General features: G+C 38.2%; 1 protein-coding gene across 35 annotated transcripts in view; it reads left to right on the top strand.

Annotated features, from left to right (window-relative positions):
- PBRM1 (polybromo 1) overlaps window positions 1-27,108 on the top strand; it is a 122,261-nt gene that overhangs the window by 3,681 nt on the left and 91,472 nt on the right. For 28 of the 35 annotated variants that reach the window (XM_005600572.4, XM_070237428.1, XM_070237416.1 and 25 more), the window contains 5 exons: window positions 1,449-1,601; window positions 2,421-2,518; window positions 18,297-18,444; window positions 22,878-23,021; window positions 25,808-25,924. In XM_005600572.4, the coding sequence (XP_005600629.1) occupies window positions 1,464-1,601; window positions 2,421-2,518; window positions 18,297-18,444; window positions 22,878-23,021; window positions 25,808-25,924 (645 nt within the window). In that variant the 5' untranslated portion in view covers window positions 1,449-1,463. The remainder of the gene's footprint in view (window positions 1-1,448; window positions 1,602-2,420; window positions 2,519-18,296; window positions 18,445-22,877; window positions 23,022-25,807; window positions 25,925-27,108) is intronic. The other 7 variants (XM_005600573.4, XM_070237417.1, XM_023620296.2 and 4 more) reach the window with 1 other exon arrangement.

Consider the following 27,108-nt stretch of genomic DNA (forward strand, 5'->3'; position numbering starts at 1 on the left):
CCAACCAAACTTGACTGTCCTCGGCCTAAACCCTTTGAAGCTTTAAGCCAGTTGTAGCTAGTTGCAAACTAATACACTGTGTAACAAACCAAAGCCTGGAGGAAGGAACATCATCATGGTAGGCTCTGTTTTTAAATACTGGGTGGATTGTAGTTTACAGGAAGAGATAGGAGACTCCTTGTTTTTCAGTTGGTTACCAGGATTTTTTATTTGTTAGTTTGTTTTGCTCCTGCGTTCTGTTCCCTGGAGAACCCCGATTTTTCTCTCCATTCTAAGAATGGCAACCTATTCTTTCAGCTGCTGGTCTCTTAGTTTCCTGAAATTGAATGTTAAATGAAACTGGGATCAGTTTTTTCTTTTAGCTTTAGAGACAGACCTTTGAAATCACAATACGCTATTTGATCTTGATGTTAAATTGTGTAAGGTTGGATCTTCTCCAGTATAGACCCTTTCGCTCTAGCTGTAGCAGATCATTTCACTGGTTGCGTTTCTTCTGTTATAGTCAAATGTATATATTTGTAAAGTTATGTTAAGATTAGTTACTTAGCAGCCTGCCTAAAACGAAGAGCAACTATTTTTGTTTCTGAAAGGCCAAGCAGGACCTAAAAGCTCAACTCTAAGGTGCCCTTCCAAATCATCTACTGAAACTTAAAGCTATGATTTCAAAATTCACGGGGAATAGAGTACTCCATATAACTGAAAAGAGGTAAAGACGTTAGTCTGGATTAACAGAAAAGTTTCAAAGTGCAGTTTTTGCTTCTTTGTCATAGGTATGGCAAGTCACATCAAGTGTTTTCCAGGGGTGTGTCTTGTGTATCCTTCTTTAACGAATGGAGAAAATTTATTTTCAGTGTGTAAATTTTAGGGTGCATCTAAAATGCTAGAAGGTTAATTGTCTTCTGTCTCCCTATCCTTTTGTGCTACTCATTTGCTTCAGGCACTGCTTCCAATTTTTTTCCATATCGTGGCCCATCGGGAAAATGATCAGAATTGTAAGACACACTGGGGAAAGCAGGTGAGGCTACTGACTCCAGAGGCGACCTCTTTGGGGCCTCTGTCCCTGAAGCCTGCCTGGCTGCCTCAGGGGCTGAGGGATCAATACCTCCAGCACACTGGTATACCACTACACATGGGTGTTCAAACTCTAGTCCAGAGTAAATTTGAGGCCAGAAGTGGTTGAGTCATTCAAAATTGGTGCTATACAAATGAGTACACTTTTGCTGAATTTGTCCCATCCAAGTTGAAAGTGTAACATTCTGGTAAGTGAAGGGACTAGAGCAATAAGGTCGAGGATTTCCATTGAAAAAACTAACAGTTAGTTAAGCTTCTTTGCAACAGTTAAAATATCCTCCTAAGTGAACCAGAAGTTTGGTAGCAGGTGGCTGGCTGAGGGCTTGGTGGCAGAGTCTAAATTTAAATATAAGAACGTGGTTAATTATTTCTTATAGAAGAAGTTGGATTCCATGGGTTCCAAGAGAAGAAGAGCTACCTCCCCTTCCAGTAGTGTCAGCGGGGACTTTGATGATGGGCACCATTCTGTGTCCACACCAGGCCCAAGCAGGAAAAGGAGGAGACTTTCCAATCTTCCGACTGTAGATCCTGTGAGTAACTTGGATCACACAGTTTCTGCCTGCTTTTCCTACAATTCTGTACCCTTCCTTTAATGATAAGTGGTTAAGATGCAAGGCCTCTCCACTTCTTTTTCCTCTGGCTTGATATTAACCTTTCTTTTATGAAAAGTGTATATTTAGGCAAAAGTCTTATAGTGTAATTTAATATTAAAAAATATCAAGTTAATGGTGTGCTTTTCATGTGCTAAGCATTGTTCTGGTGATCAGGATATAGCCATGTATAAGTCAAGTCCGTTTTTCACATGGAGGTGAGATTCTGGTGTGGGGGAAGCAGAATGTAAACAGGTGAACAAATAAGTAATAGAGTGCTCGCAGCTGGTGATAAGTGCCAAGAAGAAAAGCTTGGGTGAGTAGGGCTGTTTTGACCCAAACCTTCAGGAAAGGTTTCTCTGTGATGAGAAGGCACTGGCCCTGCAGAGCACTGGGGAAGAGTGTGGGCAACATTCCTTTGGGCAATGTTAAGAGTTTAGATTTTATTCTGTGAGTAGTAAGAAGCCCCTCTATTGGATGATTTTAAGCAAGAGATATAAACTGATTTCGTTTAAAAGAAAAGAAAAATCATCAGTAGCATAAATCTGATGAAATATATGAAAACATTTGATCAGTTAAATTATCTTAAATCAGGAGAGCTACTGTCAGCATATTTCAGCCTTGGCTTTCCATATGGGAATTTGGGGATTCATCCTTTTTCTTCTCTACCTGCCTTTTATGGGTATGTTTTTATTGAAGGTAATCCTTGTGTCTACACTGGCTTTGTGTTCACTTTTCTGGTGATTTTCCTTTGTGTAGATTGCTGTGTGCCATGAACTCTACAACACCATCCGAGACTATAAGGATGAGCAGGGCAGGCTCCTCTGTGAGCTCTTCATTAGGGCACCGAAGCGAAGGTGAGTTGGCAAGGTGAGTGGGAGGGATTTAGTCCTGGGTCCATGTTTAAACTGTTTGGTAATTGACTTTTCCTTTGGAATGAATGGCTTAAATGATACTGGGGTCCAGATTTTAGTTTTAGTTGTCAAGATGTAACAAAATATATTTAAAAAAAATTTTTTTAATTAAAAAATTTTCTTTAATTGTGGTAAAAACCACAACATGAAGTTTACAGTCTTAACCATTTTTAAGTGTACAGTTCAATGAGTATTAAGTATATTCATGTTGTTGTACAACAGATCTCCAGAACTTTTTCATAGTGCAAAATTGAAACTCTATACCCTTTAAATGATTGCCCGTTTCCCCCTCCCTCTGAGCCTCTGGCAACCACCATTGCACTGCTTCTATGAATTTGACTACTTTAGATACCTCGTATAAGTGGAATCATACAGTATTTGTCTTTTGTGACTGGCTTTTTTCATTTAGCATAATGTCCTTAAAATTCCTCCATATTGTAGCATGTGACAGCATTTCCTTCTTCTTTTTTTTTTGTGAAGAAGATTGGTCCTGAGCTAACATCTGTTGCCAATCCTCCTCTTTTTGCTTGAGGAAGATTGTCACTGAGCTAACATCTGTGCCAATCTTCTTCTATTTTATGTGGGATGCCACCAGACTGTGGCTTGACGGGCAGTGCTAGATCCATGCCCGGGATCTGAACCTGCGAACCCTGGGCCGCCAAAGCAGAGCACGCAAACTTAACCACTATACCACCAGGCTGGCCCCAGGATTTCCTTCCTTTTTAAGGCTGAATAATATTCCATTGTATGAATATACCACATTTTGTTTATCCAATCATCCATTGATAAACACTTGGGTTGCTTCCATCTCTTGGCTGTTGTGAATAATGCTGCAGTGAACGCAGGTCTGCAAAAACCTCTTTGAGAGGCAGCTTTTGGTTCTTTTGGATTTATACCCGGAACTGGGATTGCTGGATCTTATAGTAATTCAGTTTTTGACTTTATGAGGAATCACCCTATAGTAGTCCCCCATTATCTTTGGGGGATATGTTCCAAGACCCCCAGTGGATGCCTGAAACTGTGGATAGTACTGAACCCTATATATACTATCTTTTTTCTATATATACATGCGTATGATAAAGTTTAGTTTATAAACTAGGCACAGTAAGAGATTAGCAATAATAACTATTAAAATGGAACAGTTACTGTTGATAAAATTTACTGTTGATCTTTGCAACCTCAGCATACAATTGTTTTCTTATCAAGTTGAGTACTTTCACATTTTCACTTAAATGAAGCACTTTACGACTTCTGTTTGGCATATCCAAATTGCCGGCATCACTACTGTTGTGCTTTGGGGCCATTATTAAGTAAAATAAGGGTTACTTGAACACAAGCACTGTGATCTGATAACCAAGAAGGCTACTAAGTGACTACTTGTGGGGGGAGCATGTACAGCATGGATACACTGGACGAAGTGATGATTCATGTCCCAGGTGGGACAGATGGCCTGAGATTTCATCTCACTACTCAGAATGGCATGCAATTTAAAACTTATGAATTGTTTATTTCTGGAATTTTCCATTTAATATTTTTGGACTGCGATTAACCACGGGTAACTGAAACTGCAAAAAGTGAAACCGTGGATAAGGGGGGACTACTGTACACCACTGGCTTTCCTGGTTCTCCAGCTGGCAGATGGGAGATCCTGGAACTTCTCAGCCTCCATAATTGCGTTAGCTAATTCCTATAATAAATCTCTTAAATCTGTCTCTCTCTCTCACTCTCTTGTCTGTATCCTGTTGGTTCTGTTTCTCTAGAGAACCCTAACTAATGTAGTCTTCCAACTTTCTTCTTTTTCAAGGTAGTTTTGCTGTTTGGGGCTCTTTGAGATGTCATGAATTTCAGGATGGATTTTTCTGTTTTTGTGAAAAATGCTATTGGGATTTTAAATAGGGATTGCATTGGATATGTAGATTGCTTTGGGTGGTAGTGGTGTTTTAACAATATTAAGTTTTCCAGTCCGTGAATGTGGAATATCTTTCCGTTTATTTGTGTCATCTTTAATTTGTACAGAAATGTCTAGTTTTCAGTGTACAAGTGTTTCACTTCATTGGTTAGGTTTATTTCTAAGTTTTTATTTTTTTGATGCTATTATAAATGGAATTACTTTTCTTAATTTCCTTTTGGATTGTTCATAGTTAGTGTGTAGAAATGCAACTGATTTTTGCATATTTTGATTTTGTATTCTGCAACTTTGCTGAATTTGCTTATTGGTTCTAATGTTTTTTGTGTGTGGAATCTTTAGAGTTTTCTGCATGTAAGAGCATATCATCTGTGAACGGAGAGAATTTTACTTCTTCCTTTCCAGTTTGGATGCCTTTTATTTCTTTTCATTACCTAACTTCTGGCTAGGACTTCCAAGTACTATGTTGAAAAGAAATGACAAGAGCAAGCATCCTTGTCTTGTTCCTGAACTTAGAGGAAAAGCTTTCAGTCTCACTATTTTGAGTATGATGTTACATGTGGGCTTTCCATATATGGCCTCTATTATGTTGAAGTAATTTCTGTCTATACCTAATTTGTTGAGAGTTTTTAATCATGAAAAGGTATTGAATTTTGTCAAGTGCTTTTTTTATCAGTTGAGATGATCATGTGGTTATTTTCCTTCATTCTCTTAATATGATGTATTATGTTAATCAGTTTTCATAGGTTGAACCATCCTTGCGTTCCAGGAATAAATCCTACTTGGTTGTAATGTATAATTCTTTTAATATGATGCTGAATTAATTTTGCTAGTATTTTGTTGAGGACTTTTGCATCGACGTTCAGAAGGGCTATAGGTCTGTAGTCTTCTTTTCTTGTAGTAACTTTATCTGGCTTTGGTATCAGGGCATTGCTGACCTCACAGAATAAATGTTTCCCCTCCTCCAATTTTTTGGAAAAGTTTGAGAAGGATGAGTGTTAGTTCTTCTTTAAATGTTTGGTAGAATTCACCAGTTAAGGCATTAGGTTCATGGCTTTTATTTGCCAGGAGATTTTTGATTACTGATTCAGTCTCCATACTAGTTAGAGGTCTATTCAGGTTTTCTGTTATTTCGTATTCAATTTTGATAGGTTGTATGTTTCTAGGAATTTATCCAATTTATTGGCATACAATTGTTTATAGTATTCTCTTACAATCCTTTTTATGTCTGTAATGTCCTGTCTTTCCGATTTTATTTGAGTCTTCTTTTTTTCTTTTTTTTTTTTTAAAGATTTTATTTTTCCTTTTTCTCCCCCAAACCCCCTGGTACTTAGCTGTGTATTTTTAGTTTTGGGTCCTTCTAGTTGTGGCATATGGGACACCACCTCAGCATGGCCTGATGAGCGGTGACATGTCCGCACCCAGGATTCGAACCAACAAAACCCTGGGCCGCCGAAGCAGAGCATGCGAACTTAACCACTCGGCCACTGGGCTGGCCCCATCTTCTTTTCTTCTTAATCTAGCTAAGGGTTTGTCAGTTTTGTTGATCTTTTCAAAAAACCAACTTTTAGCTTTGTTGATTTTTTTCTATTGTTTTTCTATTCTCAATTGCATTTACCCCTGATTTATATATTGCTTCTTTCTGCTAGCTTTGGGTTTAGTTTGTTCTTTTTTCTTTAGTTCCTTGAAAGTGAAGCATGTATTTAAAAATTATTTAATAGCATTTAAGATAGGAGTGAAGTTGTAGCTATCATAGTTAAAAGGGATTAATTTTTCACATATGCAGAGAGACCACAATGATTATTTTCACCATTCTTTGTCTCTTTTTCCCCTTACTTTTGGGCTTGACTTCTGTGGTCCAGTGAAGCAAAACAAATTGCTGGCCCCAATATGCACCTTGCACACATCTGCCTTTGGAGGCTTTGTTCCCCCTGGCTAGAGCTTCCTTCTCTTTCTGTCAAAATAACGTCGCTGTTTCCTTCAAAGTGGCAGTTAAACTTTGTTCTGAAAACATATATGAGTGTGGTATGCAGAATAATGGCCTCCAAATATGTCCATCTTCTAATTCCTGGAACCTTTGAATATGTTGGATTACGTGGCAAAGAGAAATTTTGTTAGTCAATTTACCTTGAGTTGAAGAGATTATCCTGAATTATCCAAGTGGGCCCAATGTGATCACGAGGGTCCTTAAACAGTGAAATGAAAGGCAGAAGAGTCATAATCAGAGAGAAATTTGAAGATAGGGGAAGGGGGCTACAAGCCAAGGAGTGAAGGTGACCTCTAGAAGCTGGAAAAGGCAAGGAAATGGATTTTTCCCTAGAACCTCCAGAGGGAATGCCAGCACCTTGCTTTTTTTACTTAGACTCATTTCTGGAAAATAATAAATTTGTGTTGTTTTAAACCATTAGGTTGTGGTAATTTGTTACAGCGGCTATGGGAAACTGATACAATGAGTTAACTAAAGATTTAGATCCATTCATGATTGTCTATGCCAAAGTAGGTAGCCAGCAAGCAGCACGTTGAGCTGAAGGTAAACTTCTCATCTCAAAGAGTGGAGCCACTGAGGATGCAATGTCACCATCCTGAATAAGAAGAGCCCTGTAAATTAGTCATGGCCAAAAAAGGACTCTTTAAAATGAGATCGCTGTCTCCAGATTTCAGTTGGAGACTGTTATCCGTAACAGTCTTTTAAAAGTTATTTAATTAGCATATGATAATAAAACCCATATTTTTTTACTTACCGCACACTAGACACAATGCCAAGCACTTTCCAGACCTTATCTTGTCTAAACTTGTGAAGTATAATCACATTTATAGATGAGAACTTGTACTAGTGCTCAGAACTAATCAAGGATAATGAGTTCAGACTCAAGTCTTTCTGATTCTAAAGCCTGTGCTCTTAACCAGTATATTGTATAGAGGAGCAGCATGCTGCTGGAGTACACAAACCCCTCATGGAAAAGGACTGTCCCTCTGCTGCCAGCTTTCCACCTGCAGGCTAGTGCTGCAGGCCGTGGGTGCTGGAGCACTGTCTTCTAGCCACCGTGATGTCAAGCCTTAGGAGCACTGCTGCCTTCCCCCAGTACTGTGTCTGAGGGGATGCGTATATTTTCTCAAGAGATTGCGGGAAGTGGTATTGCTCAGAGCTGCACGAGTGTGAATCTGTTTTTGACTTTCATTGGTATATTAAGCTGTGTGTACTAGGACATCCAAGTTAACAATGGCTGAACCAAGAAAAATTGCTTTCTCTCATGTGAAAGTCCTGTTCAGGGTCCAGTGCTGTCTGTATTTTGTTCTGCTGTCCTTGAGGCGTCTCCCTTGTCTCCATGGTCTGAGATAGCCCACCACCACAACTACCTTCTATCCTGTAGGAAGAAGAAGACATGTCAAGGATGTGACCTGGACACGGCACACCAGCTCTTGCATTGGCCAGAACTTAGCTGCAGTGAGGCTAGAGAACATGATCTTTAGTCCCCACGTAGCAGCTTAGGATGCTGTCATCCTGGGAAGAAGGGAAAATGGGCTTAGGGGTAGCCAGCTGGGTCTGTACATCAGGCCTGATGTTTCTCGCTTTTCTGGTTAAAACTCTTACTTATGTCTTGACTGTCCTGTGGCCGTGTCACGGCAAGGTGCTCTCAGCTATTGTTGAAGGAGAAAAGCTGTTATGAAAGAACATGTACTATACAGTCCTGTTTGTGTATATATGTACATAGAAGTCTGGAAAAATACTGATAGTGCTTTTAACTGTAGATGAATGGGAACAATCTTTACTTTTTTATGCTTTTCTGTATGTTTGATTTAAGTGAAAAAAATTAGTAGAGCTATTTAATTTTGAAAGTGGGGTACCCTTTTTTGACCATAATTTATAGAGTGTTGGGATTCTGACCTCTCTTTTGTCTGTGTGATAATTCTGAAAACGCTTGTCAGGAGCCCTCTAGCGGAGCTTCCGGGAGATAGTGTCCTTTCTAGGCATGTGTCCTCATTGGCTTCTCAGTTGTCTACAGTTAATCCCCCAAACCTGAGAGACTGCTGAGGTCCAGCTTCGGCAAGGAACAGTGGATTATGACCCATCAGGCCCAGGTGGAGAGAGCCATCTTGCATATCAAGTTAACAAAGCCCTAATACTCATCTGAGAAAGTCCCTTGGTGCCACTGACAACATTGATATTAGGCCTGCATGGTCCTTTGTTGTTACTCACCAAGACCTTTATGTTCTTACGTGTTCTCTGAATAGCAAATGGAATACTCCTTTTATCCCCTCATACTCAATTTTATAGTTTACTAAAATGTAAGTGGTTGATAAGGGTTTTAAAAAACTGAATTTATTCTTCCTCTTCCTCCCTTCCTGAAGGATTCAATTCAGAAGTCATTAGGTGAGTCTGTGCAAAGTAGGCATCTGCAGGGAAGACAAGCAGAGGGGGCAGTGGGCAGGGTTGTGGATAGTAACAGGATCACATCATGGAATGTCAGAGCCTGGGCATGGTAAAGAGGGGGTTCATGGAGAAGGACTTCCTGGCACACGATGTTGAGGGCTAAGTGGAAGAAGGAGAGTGTCTATGTTGGGGGAATGGTGGTGGCAGTGGTCTGTCATGGGTCGGGTAAGGAGGGCATCCCCACAGAGTGTGGCCTAGCACACAGGGATGGGTCATAGCCTGAATGAGGTGAGGAGAGCATTGTGGGGTAAAGGTAGGAGAGCAGCAAGAAGAGGCTGGTTACATGCAGGAGAGCAATCATATAAGTAAATACATTGTGAATAATCAGAGTCAGACTTCTCACTTTCTGAGAAGGGGAGTACAAGTAGGGAAAGGAAACTAGAAGGAACCCTGTGGTGTTGGTTTGGAATTGGAAATATTGGTGTGAATTCATGGTTTCCAAATATGTAAATAGAGGAATAAATATAGATATGAGTTAACATATGTCTATCCCCTAGCTATATCTATTGAGACAGCCTGGCAGCAGCAACACCCCAGTAGAAATGAACACATCTAGCACCTCAGTCTTGGTTTTTAAATACCATTTACCATTAAAAGGAACCAGAGTTCTTTGGGGAAATGGATGATTTCAAGGGCAGGAAAACTACAAGATGAGCCAGTAGCATCGTATGGTTCCAGAAAATAAGCAGGTACTCAAAGGGTGATAAGAACATGTCGAAGAGACATAGAAAATAGAAGCCATCTCAAAAGGACTCCTCCTGGCCAAACCTGGCCAGTTTGAGCATAAAAATAATTATAGTACAGTCATACATTGATTAACAACAGGGATACATTCTGAGAAATGTGTTGCTAGCCGATTTCATTGTTGTGCGAGCATCGTAGAGTGTACTTACACAAACCTAGATGGTATAGCCTACTACACATGTAGGCTACTACACATGTAGGCTATATGGTACTAATTTTATGGGACCACCGTCCTATATGCGGTCCATCGTTGACTGAAACGTCATGCAGTGCATAACTGTAATGGTTTTTAACCCACTGAGTACAATAGGAATTCAGGAATCTGTATTGATATAAACAAATGAATAAATTGATGAGGAATGGGCTTTTACATAGTCTGGAGGTCCCTCTCCATAAAGTACAAGGAGAAGAGAGTAACTTGGCCAGTTGAGAAGCTTGGTAGATCACCATAATCAAGTGATCAAAATCAGCCTCATCTAAGTAATGGGACAAGTTGAAATTGTGTGCCACCAAATAGGATACAGTGAGATGAATACAGCATCATTTCTGTCATAGTACTGCCAAAGATGCATAATCTGAATTTATTCATCAAGGAAACAGACAAACTCAAATTTGAGGGAGACTCTACAAAATAACTGGCCTGTAATCTTCAAAAGTATCAAGATCATGAAAGTCGAGGAAAGACTGAGGAACTGTTTCAGAATGAAGGAAACTAAAGAAATATAACTAAATATAACAAGTGATTCTGAACTTGATCCTTTTGCTATAAAGGACAGTTTTAGAACAAATTGGCAAAATATGAATGGAGTCTGAGGTTTAGATGGTGGTTCTGTATCAAAGTTAATTTCCTAATTTTGATGGTTGAAGTGTGATCTTTCTTTGTAAGAAATACACACTACACTATTCAAGGGTGATAGGCTATCATGTCAACAGCTTGTTCTCAAATGGTTCATAAAAAACATTCTTTGTACTGTTCTTGCAACTTTTATGTCAGAATAGAAAGTTTTAAAAAATAAATCATAAATAGATGGCTATAATGTGTCTGCCAAAGTCCCAACAGAGATTAAAACCTTAATGACTATAACATTCATTGATTGTAATAACTTATCTCTTACACCTCTAGAATGGAATTAACTACCTATCCCCAAGAGAGAATTGAGAAAAATAGTCACCTGGATAATTTTTCAGGTTTACTTGTCTCACTGAACTCTATTTGAGAAAAGCCAGAAAGAATAATAAACATCCATAAACCCAAAGCCCAACTTAAGATGTTGTCATTATAACTACCTTTGAAGTTTCCTGTGTGTCCCTGTCTATCCCTCTCCTCCAAGAGATAGTTATCCTAAATTTTGTGTTTGCCATTCCAATGCCTTTTTTTTTATTGAGGTCATGATAGTTTACAACATTGTGAAATTTCAGTTGTACGTTATTATTTGTCAGTCACAATATAAATGTGCCCCTTCACCCTTTGTGCTCACCCCCCAACCCCCTTCCCTGTAGTAACCACTGAACAGTTTCACTCATATTATCTTCAACACGAGTGAAATTATATGGTGTTTGTCTTTGTCTGGCTTATTTCACTTATCATAATGCCCTCAAGGTCCATCCATGTTATTGCGAATGGGATGATTTTGTCTTTTTTTTATGGCTGAGTAGTATTCCATTGTGCATATATATATATATATATATATATATATATATCACATCTTCTTTATCCATTCATCAGTCAAGGGGCACTTGAGTTGCTTCCACGTCTTGGCTATTGTGAATAATGCCGCAGTGAACATATGGATGCATAAGTCTCTTTGAATTGTTGATTTGAATTTCTTTGAATAAATACCCAGTATTGGGATACCTGGGTCATATGGTGTTTCTATTTTTAACTTTTTGAGAAATCTCCATACTGTTGTCCATAGTGGCTGCACCAGTTTGCATTCCCACCAGCAGTGTATGAGGGTTACCTTTTCTCCACACCCTCTCCAACACTTATTTTTTCTCTTGGTGATTATAGCCATTCTAACGGGTATAAGGTGATATCTCAGTGTAGTTTTGATTTGCATTTCCCCGATGATTAGTGATGTTGAACATCTTTTCGTGTGCTTGTTGGCCGTTTGTATATCTTCTTTGGAGAAGTGTCTGTTCATGTCCTCTGCCCATTTTTTGATTGTGTTTTTTTTTGTTGTTCAGTTGTGTGAGATCTTTATATACTATGGAGATTAACCCCTTGTTGGATATATGATTTGCACATATTTTGTCCCAATTGGTGGGTTGTCTTTTCGTTTTGATCCTGGTTTCCCTTGCCTTGCAGAAGCTCTTTAGTCTGATGAAATCCCACGTGTTTATTTTTTCTTTTGTTTTCCTCGTTCAAGTAGACACGGTATTCGAAAAGATTCTTTTAAGACCAATGTCAAAGAGTATACTGCTTATATTTTCTTCTGGAAGTTTTATGGTTTCATGTCTTACTTTCAAGTCTTTGTTCCATTTTGAGTTTATTTTTGTGTATGGCAAAAGATAATGGTCTACTTTCCTTCCTTTGCATGTGGCTCTCCAGCTTTCCCAGCACCATTTATTGAGGAGACTTTCCTTTCTCTGTTGTGTATTTGTAGCACCTTTGTTGAAGATTAGCTGTCCGTAGATGTGTAGTTTTGTTTCTGGGCTTGCAGTTCTGTTCCATTGATCTGCGTGCCTGTTTTTGTACCAGTACCATGCTCTTTTGATTACTATGGCTTTGTAGTATATTTTGAAGTGCAGGATTGTGATGCCTCCAGCTTTGTTCTTTTTTCTCAGGAGTGCTTTAGCTATTTGGGGTCTTTTGTTGCCCCATATGAATTTTTGGATTCTTTGTTCTATTTCCGTGAAGAATGTCATTGGGATTCTGATTGGGATTGCATTGAAACTGTAGGTTGCTTTAGGTAGTATGGATATTTTAACTATGTTTATTCGTCCAATTCATGTGCATGGAATATCTTTCCATTTCTTTATGTTATCATTGATTTCTTTTATAGTTTTTGTTGTATAGGTCTTTCACCTCCTTGGTTAAATTTATTCCTAGATACTGTATTCTTCTTGTTGTGATTATAAGTGGGATTGTATTCTTGAATTCTCTGTCTGTTAGTTTGTTATTAGAGTATCGTTATGCAACTGATTTTTTAAAGTTGATTTGGTACCCTGCAACTTTGCTGTAGTTGTTGATTATATCTAATAGTTTTATGATGGATCTTTTAGGGTTTTCTATATATAAAATCATGACATCTGCAAGCAGTGAGAGTTTCACTTCTTCATTGCCTATTTGGATTCCTTTTATTCCTTTTTCTTGCCTGGTTGCTCTGGCAAAAACCTCTAGTACTATCTTGAATAAGAGTGGTGATAGTGGGCACCCTTGTCTTGTTGCTGTTCTCAGAGGGGTGGCTTTCAGTTTTTCCCCATTGAGAATGATGTTGGCTGTGGGTCTGTCATATATGGCCTTTATTATGTAGAGGTACTTTCCTTCTCTACCCATTTTCTTGACAGTCTTTATCAGAAATTGATGTTGGATCTTGTCAAATGCTTTCTCTACATCTATTGAGATGAACATGTGGTTTTTGTCCCTTGCTTTGTTAATGTGATATATCACATTGATTGATTTGTGGATGTTGAACAATCCTTGTGTCCTGGTATAAATCACACTTGATCATGGCATATGATCTTTTTAATGTATTGCTGTAATCCATTTGCCACTATTTTGTTGGAGGATTTTTACATCTATGTTCTTCAGTGATATTGGCCTGTAATTTTCCTTTTTGTGTTGTCCTTGTCTGGCTTTTATATGAGGGTGATGTTAGCCTCGTAGAATGTGTTCAGAATTGTTCCGTCTTCCTCTATTTTTTGGAATACTTTGAGAAGGATAGGTAATAAATCTTCTTTGAATGGTAGAATTCTCCAGAGAAGCCATCTGGTCCTGGACTTTCAGTTTAGGGGAGGTTTTTGAGTACTCTTTCAGTGTCTTTACTTGTGATTGGTCTATTCAGATTCTCTATTTCTCCTTGGTTCAGTTTTGGGAGGTTGTAAGAGTCTAAGAATTTATCGGTTACTTCTGGATGGTCCAATTTTTGGCATATAGTTTTTCATAGTATTCTCATAATCTTTTGTATTTCTGTGATATCCATTATAATTTCTCCTCTTTCATTTCTACTTTTATTTATTTGAGCCTTCTCTCTTTTTTCCTTAGTCTGGCTAAGGGCTCGTGAGTTTTGTTTATCTTCTCAAAGTATCTGCTTTTTGTTTCATTGATCCTTTCTACTGTCTTTTTTGTTTCAATTTCATTTATTTCTGCTCTAATTTTTATTATTTCCCTCATTCTGCTGAGTTTTGGCTTTGTTTGTTCTTTCTCCGGTCCTGTTAGATGTTGCTTGAGATTGCTTATTTGAGATTTTTCTTGGTGGTTAAGCTGAGTCTGTATTGCAATGAAATTCCCTCTTAGGGCTGCATCCCATATGAGTTGGTATGTTGTGTTTTCATTTTCCTTTGTCTCCAGATATTTTTTTATTTCTCCTTTAAGGTATCGTCAATGATCATTGCTTGTTCAGTAGCATGTTGTTTAGTCTGTACGTCTTTGACCCTTTCCCAGCTTTTTTCTTGAATTGCTTTCTAGTTTTGTAGCATTATGGTTGGAAAAGATGCTTGATATTGTTTCAATCTTCTTGTTTGTTGAGGCTTCCCTTTTCCCCAACATATGGTCTATCCTTGAGAATATTCCATGCATACTTAAGAAGAACGTGTATTCTACTGTTTTTGGATGAAATGCTCTCTATATATCTATTAAGCCCATCTGGTCTCATTTTTCATTTAATTCCACTATTTCCTTGTGCACTTTCTGTCTGGATGATCTATGCTTTGGTGTAAGTGGGGTGTTGAGGTCCCCTACAATTATTGTGTTGTTGTTAATATCTCCTTTTAGGTTTGTTAATAGTTGCTTTAGGTACTTTGGTGCTCGTGTGTTGGGTGCATAAATATTTGCAAGTGTTATGTCTTCTTGGTGGAGTGTCCCTTTTATCATTATATACTGCCTCTCTTTGTCTCTCATTACCTGTTTTATCTTGAAGTCTACTTTGTCTGATATAAGTATGGCAACACTTGCTTTCTTTTGTTTGCCATTAGCTTTCAATATTGTCTTCCATCGCTTCACTCTGAGCCTGTGTTTGTCTTTGGAGCTGAGAAGTCTTTCCTGGAGGCAGCATATTGTTAGGTCTTATTTTTTAATCCATCCCACCACTCTGTGTGTTTTGATTGGAGAATTCAGTCTATTTACATATAGAGTGATTACTGATATATGAGGGCTTAATGCTGCCATTTTATCACTCGTTTTACAGTTCTTCTGCATTTCCTTTGTTTCTCGTCCTGTGTATTTTAGACTACCAATTCAATTAGGTAGTTTTCTGTGCTTGTGTTCCTAGTTTTCTCCTTATTTTTAATTTGTGTCTCTGTTCTAATTATTTGTTTAGTGGTTACCATGAGGTTTGTATTAAAAAACCTCGGAGATGAGATAGTCCATTTTTTGAAAGTCTCTTATTTCCTTAGACTAAACTGATTCCATCCCTTTCCTCTTTCCTTCTAAGTTATTATTGTCACATCTTATTCCATCTTCCATCTTGCATTGTGAGTTTTTGGTTAAAATAACAAGATTATATTTATTTTTGGTGTTTTCCTTCCCTTTCTCATTAATGTTATAATTGTTTGCTAACCTCTTCTGCTAGAGAACTGCAATTTTCTGATTTTGTCTATCTACTTATCTCTTGTTCAGGGTTTTATAACCCCTTTTTCTTTTTTTTTTCTTTCAGGTATGAGGGCCTTCTTGAGGATTTCTTGTAGGGGACATCTTGTGGTAATGAACTCCCTTAGCTTTTGTTTATCTGGGAAAGTTTATTTCTCCATCATATTTGAAGGATACTTTCACTGGATGGAATATTCTTGGCTGAAAGGTTTTGTCTTTCAGAATTTTTAATACATCATTCTACTCTTTCCTAGTCTGTAAGGTTTCTGCTGACAAATCCGCTGAAAGCCTGATAGAAGTTCCTTATAGGTTATTTTCTTCCACCTTGTGACCATTAATATTTTTTCTTTGTCATTGACTTTTGCCAGCTTTACTACTATATGCCTTGCAGAAGGTCTTTTTACATTGGTATAGTTAGGAGATATGTTGACTTCTTTTACTTGTAATTCCAGCTTCTTCCCCAGGTTTGGGAAGTTCCCAGCTGTTATTTCTTTGAACAAGTTTTTAGCTCCGTTTTCCCTCTCTTCTCCCTCTGGAATAGCTATAATCTTTATGTCGCATTTCCTAATTGAGTCAGTTATTTTGCGGAGGATTTCTTCATTTCTTTTTAGTCATAGTTCTCTCTCCTCTTCCATCTGAAGGATTTCTATATTTCTGTCCTCAAGACTGCTGATTTGTTCCTCCATAATATCAGCTCTATTTTTCATTAAGTCTAGATTTTTCTTTATCTCATCCATTGTGTTTTTCATCTCCTGTATTTCTGATTGGTTCTGCTTTATCATTTTAATCTCTTTTGTGAAGAATTCCCTCTGTTCTCTGTTTATCAAACTTGTTCCTGATTTCATTGAACTATTTTTTTTTAAACCCATTGAGTTTTTATGATAGCTATTTTGAATTCTCTGTCATTTAGATTATTAACTTCTGTGCCTTCAGGATTGATTTCTGGGTGCTTGTCATTTTCCTTCTGGTCTGGAGATTTAATATATTTTTTCATACTGCTTCACGGCGTGGATTTGTGCCTCCACATAGAGATAGTATTTGGTCACAGCTTCCATCTGCCACCATTGGCAGAAGGGGGAAGAGGTGTGTAATCTTAGCCCACCAGGATCCCTGTGAACTGTCTGTTTCCAAGCCTTGGCCACTCGTTGGGATTGCAGCGACCCTCTGGGGTCTCCTACCAACTGGGAAAGCAATAACGTGGGGGCTCCAGGCTGCTGCTGCCTGCTCCCACATTCCCACCGAGCCATGCTCTCCACTTTGGGACCCCAGCAGTACTACGGGTGCTCGCGGCAGCTGGTAGGTTGTTTGTCCAGACTCACAGCCCTGCCACCATCTTGTTCTAGGTTCTACCAGTTGTTGTGCTTGGTGGGCAGAGCCTCCCCACTGGGTCTGAGGCAGAGCTGCTTCTTGGGACTGTGGTGTGACTGTGGACTCTCCCACCAGTCAAGAGAGTGATCACACAGGGGCTCAGGGCTGCTGCTACCTGCTTCCACAGTCCTGCCAAGTTGCGCTCCCCTCTTTGGTGCTGCAGTGGTACTGTGGGTGCTTGAGACAGCCAGGAACTCATTTGCCCAGGCCGCAGATATGCCATCATCTGCTCCTAGGTCACACCAGCTGTTGTGCTTCCTGGATGGCGCCTCCCCACTGGGTCCAAACCAGAGCCACTCCCTAGGACTGCTGTGGGACTATGGGCTTTCCCACTGGATCAGAGGGCAATCACACCGGGGCTCAGGGTTGCTGCTGCCTGCTGCCACAGTCCCACCGAGTTACATTCCCACTTTTGGGACCACAGCAGTGCGATGGGCGTTCGAGGCAGCTGGGGCCTAGTTCACTCAGGCTCAGAGCTCTGCCACTGTCCACTCCCAGGTTGCATGAGCCCCTGTGCTTGGTGGATGGGGACTCCCCACTGGTTGGAGCCTGAGCTGCTCCTTCTGGACCATGAAGCTCTGTGGACTCTCCCACTGGATGAGGAAGTGATCATGTGGGCCTCAGGGCTACTGTCACCTGTTTGCACAGTCACACTGAAGTGCATGCCCACCCTCAGGGCTGCAGTGATGCTATGAGTGCTTCAGCCAGGAAAGCAATCACACGTGTGTTCTGGGCTACCTGGGGGCCAGAGAGTGCTCGCCTGTCTCCACCACCTCCACAGGGGTAGTCCGTCTACCTTCAGATATATAGCAGTGCAGGCCTCTCAGGCATCCTGATGTGCTATGTGGGTATTCTCCACTGATCAGTGAATGTCCATTTAGTTGTAGTTCGAAGTGGGAGAGAGAAAGGGAACAGCTCACTCCGCCATGTTGCTCACGTCACCTAGAACATTTTTTCACCTTTTTTTAAAAATAGTTTTGTCATGTTTGAATATGTCTTATGTCCTCTTATCTTTGGTAGGCTCCTTCTGCCAAGGGCCTCATCTTTCTCCTTTGTAGCTTTAGTAATTGATATTAGAACAGTATGTATAATAGATACTTGATAGTACTTAGCAGAAAAATTCTGTGGTTGCTAGATGAAGAAAGATGATCCATCTTGTAAGTTTATAAAGAGCTGTGAAACATTGATCTGTTTTCAGCCAGTATTGAATGCTTGAAAGGTAAGTCATTTTCATTTGCAGAAGATACCATTGACGTAGTTTTAGTGCTGGTACTCTAAATCTTAGATATTTAACATATAAAAGAGCATCACAGATGTTAATTTAGGTTTTATATCACTAATATATATTTTGTAAAGGGGATGCATATGCATCTGCTTTTATCATTCTCTCTTAGTTCAAGTAATGGGAGTAAGTCTACTATATTCTGTCACTTCAAATGTTGGACATTGCCACAGGTGCTTTTGAAATATAACTTTTGATAAGCTTTGGATTAATATCTTTTAAAAAATTAAATTATAACAGAAATCAACCAGACTATTATGAAGTGGTTTCTCAGCCCATTGACTTGATGAAAATCCAACAGAAACTAAAAATGGAAGAGTATGATGATGTTAACCTGCTGACTGCTGACTTCCAGCTGCTTTTTAACAATGCAAAGGCCTATTATAAGGTAAGAAAGCATCAAATTCGAAAGGTATCCAATTTGATTATTGTCTGGCTTTTTAATGTTTATCAATCTGGTAGGTGAGTAGTTTCTCATTTAGTGGTTTTAGTTTGCATTCCTCTTATTAGTGAAGAGACTGAACATTCTTATGATTATGAACCATTCTTGTTTCTTCTGTATCTGCTCAAATCTTTTGCCCATTTCTCTCTTGGGTTGTTTGTCATTTTCATATTTATTTCTAGAAATTTTTGATATATTCTGGATACTGATACTTTTTTGGTTATATGTGTTGCAAGTATCTTCTCCCACTGTGTGGCTGTCTTTTCACTCTTTTTATGAGTCTCTTTTTTTTTTTTTTTGGTGAGGATGAGTCTACCTGAGGTAGCATCTACTGCCAGCCCTCCCCTTTTTGCTTGAGGAAGACTGTCGCTGAGCTAACATCTTTGCCAGTCTTCCTCTGTTCTGCATGTGGAATGCCACCACAGCTTGACTTGATGAGTGGTGTGTAGGTCCACACCTGGGATTCAGGCCTGCAAATCCTGGGACACTGAAGTGGAGCACGCAAACTTAACTACTGTGCCACCGGGCTGGTTTCTGTGGGTATTTTGATGAAAAGAAGTTTCTTATTTTAACATAATTAGATTTATAAGTCTTTAACTTTATGATGTATCCTTCCTTGTGTCTTGTTTCAGAAATCCCTCTTGCCAAAAGATTATGAAAATATTATTCTCTTATATTTTCTTCTAAAAATTTAATAGTTTTGTCTTTCACATATAAGCCTTTAATGCAGCTGGGATTGATTTTTGTGTCTTCAATGAGGTAGGGATCTATTTTTTTACTATAGGTATAAGCAGTACCTTGAAATGGCCATCCTCTCCACATTTGTCTGCAGCGTCAGTGCTGTCGTTGTTTCCATGTACTCATGGGTCCATTCCTGGTCTTTTGTTCTGGCCAGTTTATCTATTACTGGGCTATACTATTCCTGTCTTAATTTCTATAGCTTTGTAATTCTTTATCTGGTAAGGAAAGTGTCTTGATTATTTTTCGCCCTTTCTTTATACATTTTAATGTTAGTGTGTTAGGTCAACAGGCACAAAAAAAATTTTGTTGGAATTGTGATTGAATTTGCATTGACTCTTTATATCATATTTTGGAGAATTAATGTAATTGTGACATTGATTATTCCAGTCTATGAATTTGGTATGTCTTGATTTATTCTTCTTTAATGTATTTTAGCAAACTTTTAAATGTTTCTTCATAAAAATTTTGCAAAAATGTTGTTAGATTTGTTCTTAAAACTGTAGGTATATATATTTTTTCTTTAATTGAGGTATAATTCTCACAATCTTTTAAAGTGTGGAATCCAGAAGTTTTTAGTATATTCACAAAGTTGTGCAACATCGCCCCCTAAAAAAAACATACCCATAACAGCCACTCTCCATTTCTCCTCCTCCCAGCCTCCCAACCACTAATCTACCTTCTTTCTGTGTGGATTTGCCTGTTCAGGACATTACATATAAATGAAATTATACACTATCTGGCCTTTGGTGACTAGCTTCTTTCACTGAGCATAATGTCTTCAAGGTTCATCCATGTTGTAACATACATTCATACTTCATTCCTTTTTATGACTGTATAATATTTCCTTATAATGGATATGCCACATTTTGTGTATCTGTTTCCAAGTTGATGGATATTTGAGTTGTTTCTACTTTTAGCTATCATGAATAATGCTGCTATAAATTTAGTGGATATGACAAGAGTGCTATTCATTGCTTACAGTACTCTGCATGTGTCCATTAGTCCCAGCTTTTTAATTATGTTGCTAAAATCTTTTATATCCCTAGTGATTTACCTACACGAACTATCTACTTACCAAATAAGATGTTTTAAAATCTCTCACTCTGGTGATGGATTTGTCTATTTCTCCTCATAACTCTGTTGATTTTTTGTTCTTTATATACTTTGAAACTCTGCAACTAGGAGCATACTAGTCTAAATGGTTATATTGTCCTAGTAAATTGAATTTTTTTGCATTATGCAGTAGCCCTCTTTATCGCTAGTAATGTCTGTTGTTTGAAGCTTGTTTTATTTGATATTAATATAATTATATCAGCTTTATTTTTGTTTACCTAGTTTTTTTCCAACGAAAAGATATGAAAAATATCCTGGTAATACTGATGTATCTCTTGTAAACAGCGTAAACATGAATTTCTATTAATCCAGTTGATAATCTTTAAACTGGAGCATTTCATCTCTGTACAGTTTTAGTAATTATCATATGATTGGATGTATTCCTATTATCTAAGTGTCTATTTTCTATTTATCTCATTTTTCTAAGGTTTTTCTTACTTTGTTTTTCCCTCTGACTTCTTTTGGTTTCATTTTGTTTTTAATTTATTCTCTCTTATTTCCTCCACAATTTGGAAGTTGTAAGATCTATTGATAATCTCTTAGTTCTTATCCAAGAAGTTTTAATATGCATAATTAACTTATCAAACTAGAAAGTTAATCAACATCTTAAACCTCCTTCTAAACAAAGCAAACACCTTAGAAGAATTCAACTCTGCTCTATTTATTTATGCTACTGATGTTTTGTGTTTTAGTTTTATTGTGGCAAATTTTTAATCCCATTAAATAATGTAATTTATTAGTCAGTATTTTTACTCATAAACATATGTGCTACTTTCTTTATTGTTCATTCTCTTATTGCTATTGAGAAGTCATCTGTTGGTATAATTGTAGTTCCTTTAAAGGTTATCTGTCTTTTCTTTCTGGTTAGCTTTAGGATCTTGTTTTTGTCTTTTGTGTTCTACAGTTTCATTGTGATAAGTCTAGGTACGCATATCTTTTTATTTATATAATTTGGGAGTTGTAGGGCTTCCTAAATCTCTGGATTGGTGTTTTTCATCAACTTTGGGAAGTTTTTAGCCAGTATGTGTTTGCGTATTGCCTTTGCCCCTTTCTCTCTTTCTTCTCTTTGTAGAGCTCAGATTGGATGTTGTATTAGAACCCTCTTTAGGTCTCCATTTCTCTTAACCTTTCATAGCCCCCTTTTTTGTATCTGTTTTGCTTTTTAGATAATTTCTTTAGTTCTTCCAATTTTCTTTGAAATCTGCTCTTAAACCTATTTGTTGAGTTTCTACATTTTGCTATTTATATTTTTCATATTTTGGAAGTAGTTTCTTATTTAGGTTCTCCTACGCTTTGCTTATATCTTCAATTCCATTGTTTCTTTAAACATATTCAACATACTTGGGTTTTTTTTCCTATGGCAGATAATTTCAGTATCTGAAGTAATTTGCATGTATGATTTTTGCAGTCGTTTCTGCCAACTTTCTATTGTGATTCTTTCATTCTATGTATTTCTTAAATTTTGAGGAGGAGTTCATATTTCTTGGAACTCTATCTCTAGATAGATTCTTTGAGGCTTAGATTGAAGTTGGGTTCATCCAGAGAAGACTTGTTTATATGAGGCACCTGGCCTGTCATTGTTAGGGATAGTTTACGATGAAGAGTTCTCAGAGGAGATTCATCTCATGCCTGTTGGTTGCCTGCATTGCCATGGTTTGAGAATAGACATGGGCTGAGCTGGGTGGAGCTTGAGGTGGGTCATCCTCTTTGTTCTCTGGCAGTGGAGAAAGGGAATTGTTTTGAATTACACTTACACTGCAGCCATGGCCTTTGGAGTTCCAGCTTCTGGTGGACCCTGGCCTTTATCTCCTATGAGGAGCCTTGAAAACTAAAGCTTAGATTTTTCTTGTCTTACAAATGCCCCAAAGGTGAACATTGGCTTCAGTGTTCTGCTTGTTCATCTGGGTCCCAGTGTTACTCTGTTCTAGCTTTTGTGAACGTTGTTTACTCCTTATTGGTAGCACATGGGCACATTTTAAAAAGTTTTATTGGTTTGTTTGTTTGCTTTCTTGCTTGTTTTTTAACATTACATCCAGCATTGTTTTTTCTGGAAAGTTTCAGTTAGAGTTCATTCCTACTATACCTCAGGAAAAGAAATCTTCAAGTAAGGTGTTAAATAGTTTAAAAATAGAAGTTATATTGGAACAATTGTTAGCTTCTATCCTTCAGACTTCTGTCACTTAAATTGAGTCTTATCCTTCAAATTATCTTTCTTAGTGTATTGGTAATAACTAGTCTTAATTTAGCAAATCATTTATCTTCTGCCTCAGGCTTTTCTGTGATGAGATAGGGCATAAATAAAATAATTTTTTCAGAATGCCTTTAAAACATTCATTTAGTTCTTCAGAAGAGGAATGGAAACCCATGAATCCTTTAATCATAAAGATTTTAAAATTTATAATACAGTTTCAAAGTTATGTCTTACAATACCAGTCTCTGCTGGAACAAGATGCTTTAAAAGTAGTAATTGATTTACAATAAAATACTAAAGTGACTTTTTTTCTCCTCTGTTTGCTAATGTACAGCCAGATTCTCCTGAATATAAAGCTGCTTGTAAACTCTGGGATTTGTACCTTCGAACAAGAAATGAGTTTGTTCAGAAAGGAGAAGCAGATGATGAAGATGATGATGAGGATGGGCAAGACAATCAAGGCACAGTGACCGAAGGAGTAAGTGTGCAGCTGGAACAGGTGATAGACAGTCTACTGGGACGTGGTCAAGGCCCTACCTGTGTTTTCCTCTGGGTTGTTGTGGACAGCTGGCCTTCCTATTCAGTTGTGTTGGTAACTGGAAGGGTAAAGGGGCATGTACCAAGAGAATCCCACTCTAATTACAAGGGATCCTAGCACATCCTGTACAATGTGTACCATATGTGGTTGTTTTCATGAATTGCTCTTATATTAATGCATATTTCCTGCTCAGTTTTAAAGAGAATCTTCATATTATTAATGCCTCATCCAATATTGTTAGGTTGAAATATTGTGTAAGGGCAGACAGTGTTGTGATTTAAAGTTGGATGGTCAATGGAATCATTTTAGTTAGGAATATTTTTGTAGGTTAGACAGGTTACTGTTCCTAGAGCATGCCAGATGTGTTCCTACATCTGGAATTTTGCAGTTGCTCTTACTTCTGCTTAGAACGTGCCTCCTTTGACTCTTCTGTGACTAGCTCTTTTTCATTATTCTAACATCACTTAAAATGTCACCTGGGAGAGGACTTTCCTTATCACCCTATCTAAATTCTTTGCTCCATACTCCTTCTTTCCCATCATCCCATCACTCTGTTCTGTGGTCTTTGTTTTTTTTCACTATGTGTGAAATAACTTGTTAGTTTATGTGTTTTCTTTCTGTCTTCCCCCAAGTAGAAAGCTCCACAAAAGATATCACCTTGTTCCTCTGTTCCTGATGTCTACACTGTGCCTGACATATAGGTACTGATAAATACTTGCTAAATGAACACACGTTTAAAAAGAGGAAAAATAATAGTAAAAGGAATCACGTCTTTTCTGCCACTAAATAGTAAGACACCCGAAGCAGAACATTCCCTTTTCTTCTTTTAGTTACCTAGGTAGACCTTTTGCTGAAACTCTGGCATGGAAAGATGCAGTGGTGGGTGAATTTCTCAAAAAGATAACTTCTTAGAGTTTCAAAATCTAGTTCCTACGCACTTTGTCAATTTCTTTCTAGAAATTAATTGATTGAAATTAGGTAGAAGGCAATTAACTTGGGATTGCCTGGAATTTTACTCTCTGATATTAATATAGAAGCAGCAACTTAATCCAGTCTTTCTTGGGCAGAACATTACCTGTAGAGGGCTCAGCCTTATTATAGGCCTCCAGGGTTCTAGTCAAAAAATGAAATGCCTACGTTTGGGATTTGTCAGTGTTTCTTTTGGTAAGAAATTAGGAGAATCTTGCACATTCATATTTATACCTCCCAAGCTCTCTAGTCCTGAGGTTCTCATGAAGGGAGTGGGAAGTTTCCAGCTTCTCATTTTTAAATTAAGGAGAAGTTCCTTGGAGTTTTCCCAATTGTGGGAAAAGGTCGTATGGATGCATACACTCACCCTGCTCCCTTTGTCACCTGTAACTCATGTTTCCAAAGTAGCTGGTTGGGTTGGAAGGAGAGGAATCTTGGCTGCAGAACATAACTCTCCTCTTTTTGAAGCTAACTCTTTGGTACCATGTTTTAGCCAGGAAGTAAATGACTTAAATATGGGCATTTTAGTCTGTTTTCATCATTATGTTGGTTCTCTAAGCTTATATGGTTGGGAATCCTCAGCTAATCGTCTTATATGTTAAATATTTACTGCGTGTCTATTATTGCCAGGCAGTGTGCTAGACCCAAGAGATGTTAGTGCCCTCTCTGTAGAGTTAATGTTGGACCTTAAAATTGAGGCTGTGCTGAGGCTGGCCCCATGGCCCAGTGGTTAAATTCAGTGTGCTCTGCTTCAGTGGCCCAGATTCAGTTCCCGGGCACAGACCTACACGACTTGTCAGCAGCCATGCTGTGGCAGTGACCCCCACACAAAATAGAGGAAGACTGGCACAGATGTAGCTCAGGGTGAATCTTCCTCAGTGAAAAAAAAAATTGAGACTATGCTAAATAAAAAGACCTTCTTTTGGAGTAGGACAAAAATACTAGTATTTTTATTATTTAAACCAGACATAACCATTAATCTTTGTTTTATATTCACAAAACATGGTTTAGACTTGAAGTACCATTTAATATAAACTTTGACTGAGATATCCTATTGCTCACTGTAGAAACTAGCTTCAGACTCACACACTCCCTGGCCAAGTACTCTTTGGGGCATGTGCTTTCCCATGTTAAAACAGTGACTCAGGTAGGGGTAAGCCAGCCAATCTAGAGAGCAGAAATGATGTGCATCAATTGACTTCATCTCCATTCAGTTTTGATATAACTTAATTCTCTTGTTAGATCTGGCAGAGCACCCCGTGCTTAGAAGTATATAGTTCCAACTTCACATATGTAGTTGTTTTACCAGAATACCAAGACTTTAGTAGATATGAACAGCAGATATAGAAGTGGCCAGGTGTCATGGGACATATTTTTCTGTCTCGGTTGCTCAGACCCTAAAAAGGTGTGCATTTCCATCATTTCACACATATGGCACTTGAACTTCACTGCTACAGTGTTGACTGTGGAATAGAGTTCAGTAAGAAGACCTGATCCAAGAGATTTAGTTACTGAATAATATAAGGATCCTCAGTTTCACATACGGCATTCTGGGAGTACAACCCACAGGTCCAGCATTAGAGCATTTCTGTGGTGTTCTTGGAACTTGTACTTGAAAGAAGTACTGTTTAGAAGTTGCTCTTTTGCATTAGCTTTACAGTTTTAGAAGCAATTTAATATCAGCATTTATTTTTGAATTTCTCTCACAAAGTACTTCTTTCTCCCCTCTCTCCTACCTCCCAAACCCCTCCTCCCAGTCTTCTCCAGGTTACTTGAAGGAGATCCTGGAGCAGCTTCTTGAAGCCATAGTTGTAGCCACAAATCCATCAGGACATCTCATTAGCGAGCTTTTTCAGAAACTGCCTTCTAAAGTGGTAAGTGATACAATTTAAGACAGGTGAAGGGGCCAGCCTGGTGGTCTAGTAGTTAAGTTCAGTTTGCTCTGCTTCAGTGGCCCAGGTTCGGTTCCCAGGCACGGACCTACACCATTCGTTGGCAGCCATGCTGTGGTGGTGACTCATATACAAAATAGAGGAAGATGGCACAGATGTTAGCTCAAGGCGAATCTTCCTCAAGCCAAAAAAAAAAGAGGAAGATTGGCAACAGATGTTGGCTCAAGGTGAATCTTCCTCAACAAAAATTAAATAAATAGAGACAAGTGAGTTAAAGTGTTTGGGGTTCTTTTTAAGTACTTCAAAGATTTTATTAGTTCTTAGTAAATAAAGTAAGGTTAATGGAAGGCACTGGAGGCTGCCAAGAGATCCTTCTCCACAGCAAGCATGTAGGATATGTTCTATCATTTTACTTGGCCAGAAGATGGTGGATTTTTTTAAAAACTATGTTTTTGTTGTTTTGATTAGTAGTTCTTTTTGTTTGATTTTGTTTTTTTATTGTCGTAAAGTATACATAACGTGAAATTTACCACTTAACCATTTTAAGTGTACGGTTCAATGGCATTAAGTACATTCACATTATTGTACAGCCGTCACCACCATCCATCTGCAGAACTTTTTCATCTTCCCAAACTGAAACTACACACCCATTAAGCAAACTACTTCCTCCACCTCTCCCAGCCACTGGCAACCACCATTCTAAATTCTCTTTCCATGAATTTGATTTCTTTAAGTACCTCATATAAAAGAAATCATAGAGTATTTATCTTTTTGTGTATGGCTTATTTCACTTAGCATAATGTATTCAGGGTTCATCTATGTTGTAGCGTATGTTAGAATGTCCTTCCTTTTTATACTACTACTAATACTCCATTGTATGTACTATATATACCACAAGACTATTCTATTGTATGTATATACCACATTTGGTTTATACCATATTTGGTTTATCCATTCATTTGTTGATGGACATTTGGGTTTCCAAGATTAGTAATTCTTAAATGATAAAATAAGCACCTAAACTAAACCTTTTGTTTATAAAAGAGAAAAAACTTTCTCTTTGCCCAGAAGACATAGTGAGAGGAAGATAGATGAGTACTTCCTCTCTTAGTTCTGCTTGATCTCCTGGTGTGATGGAGAAGAGAGCAAGACCTAATAGGTCCTGT

Source organism: Equus caballus, chromosome 16, assembly GCF_041296265.1.
Source record: "Equus caballus isolate H_3958 breed thoroughbred chromosome 16, TB-T2T, whole genome shotgun sequence".
In the NCBI taxonomy this organism is placed as follows: Eukaryota; Metazoa; Chordata; class Mammalia; order Perissodactyla; family Equidae; genus Equus; species Equus caballus.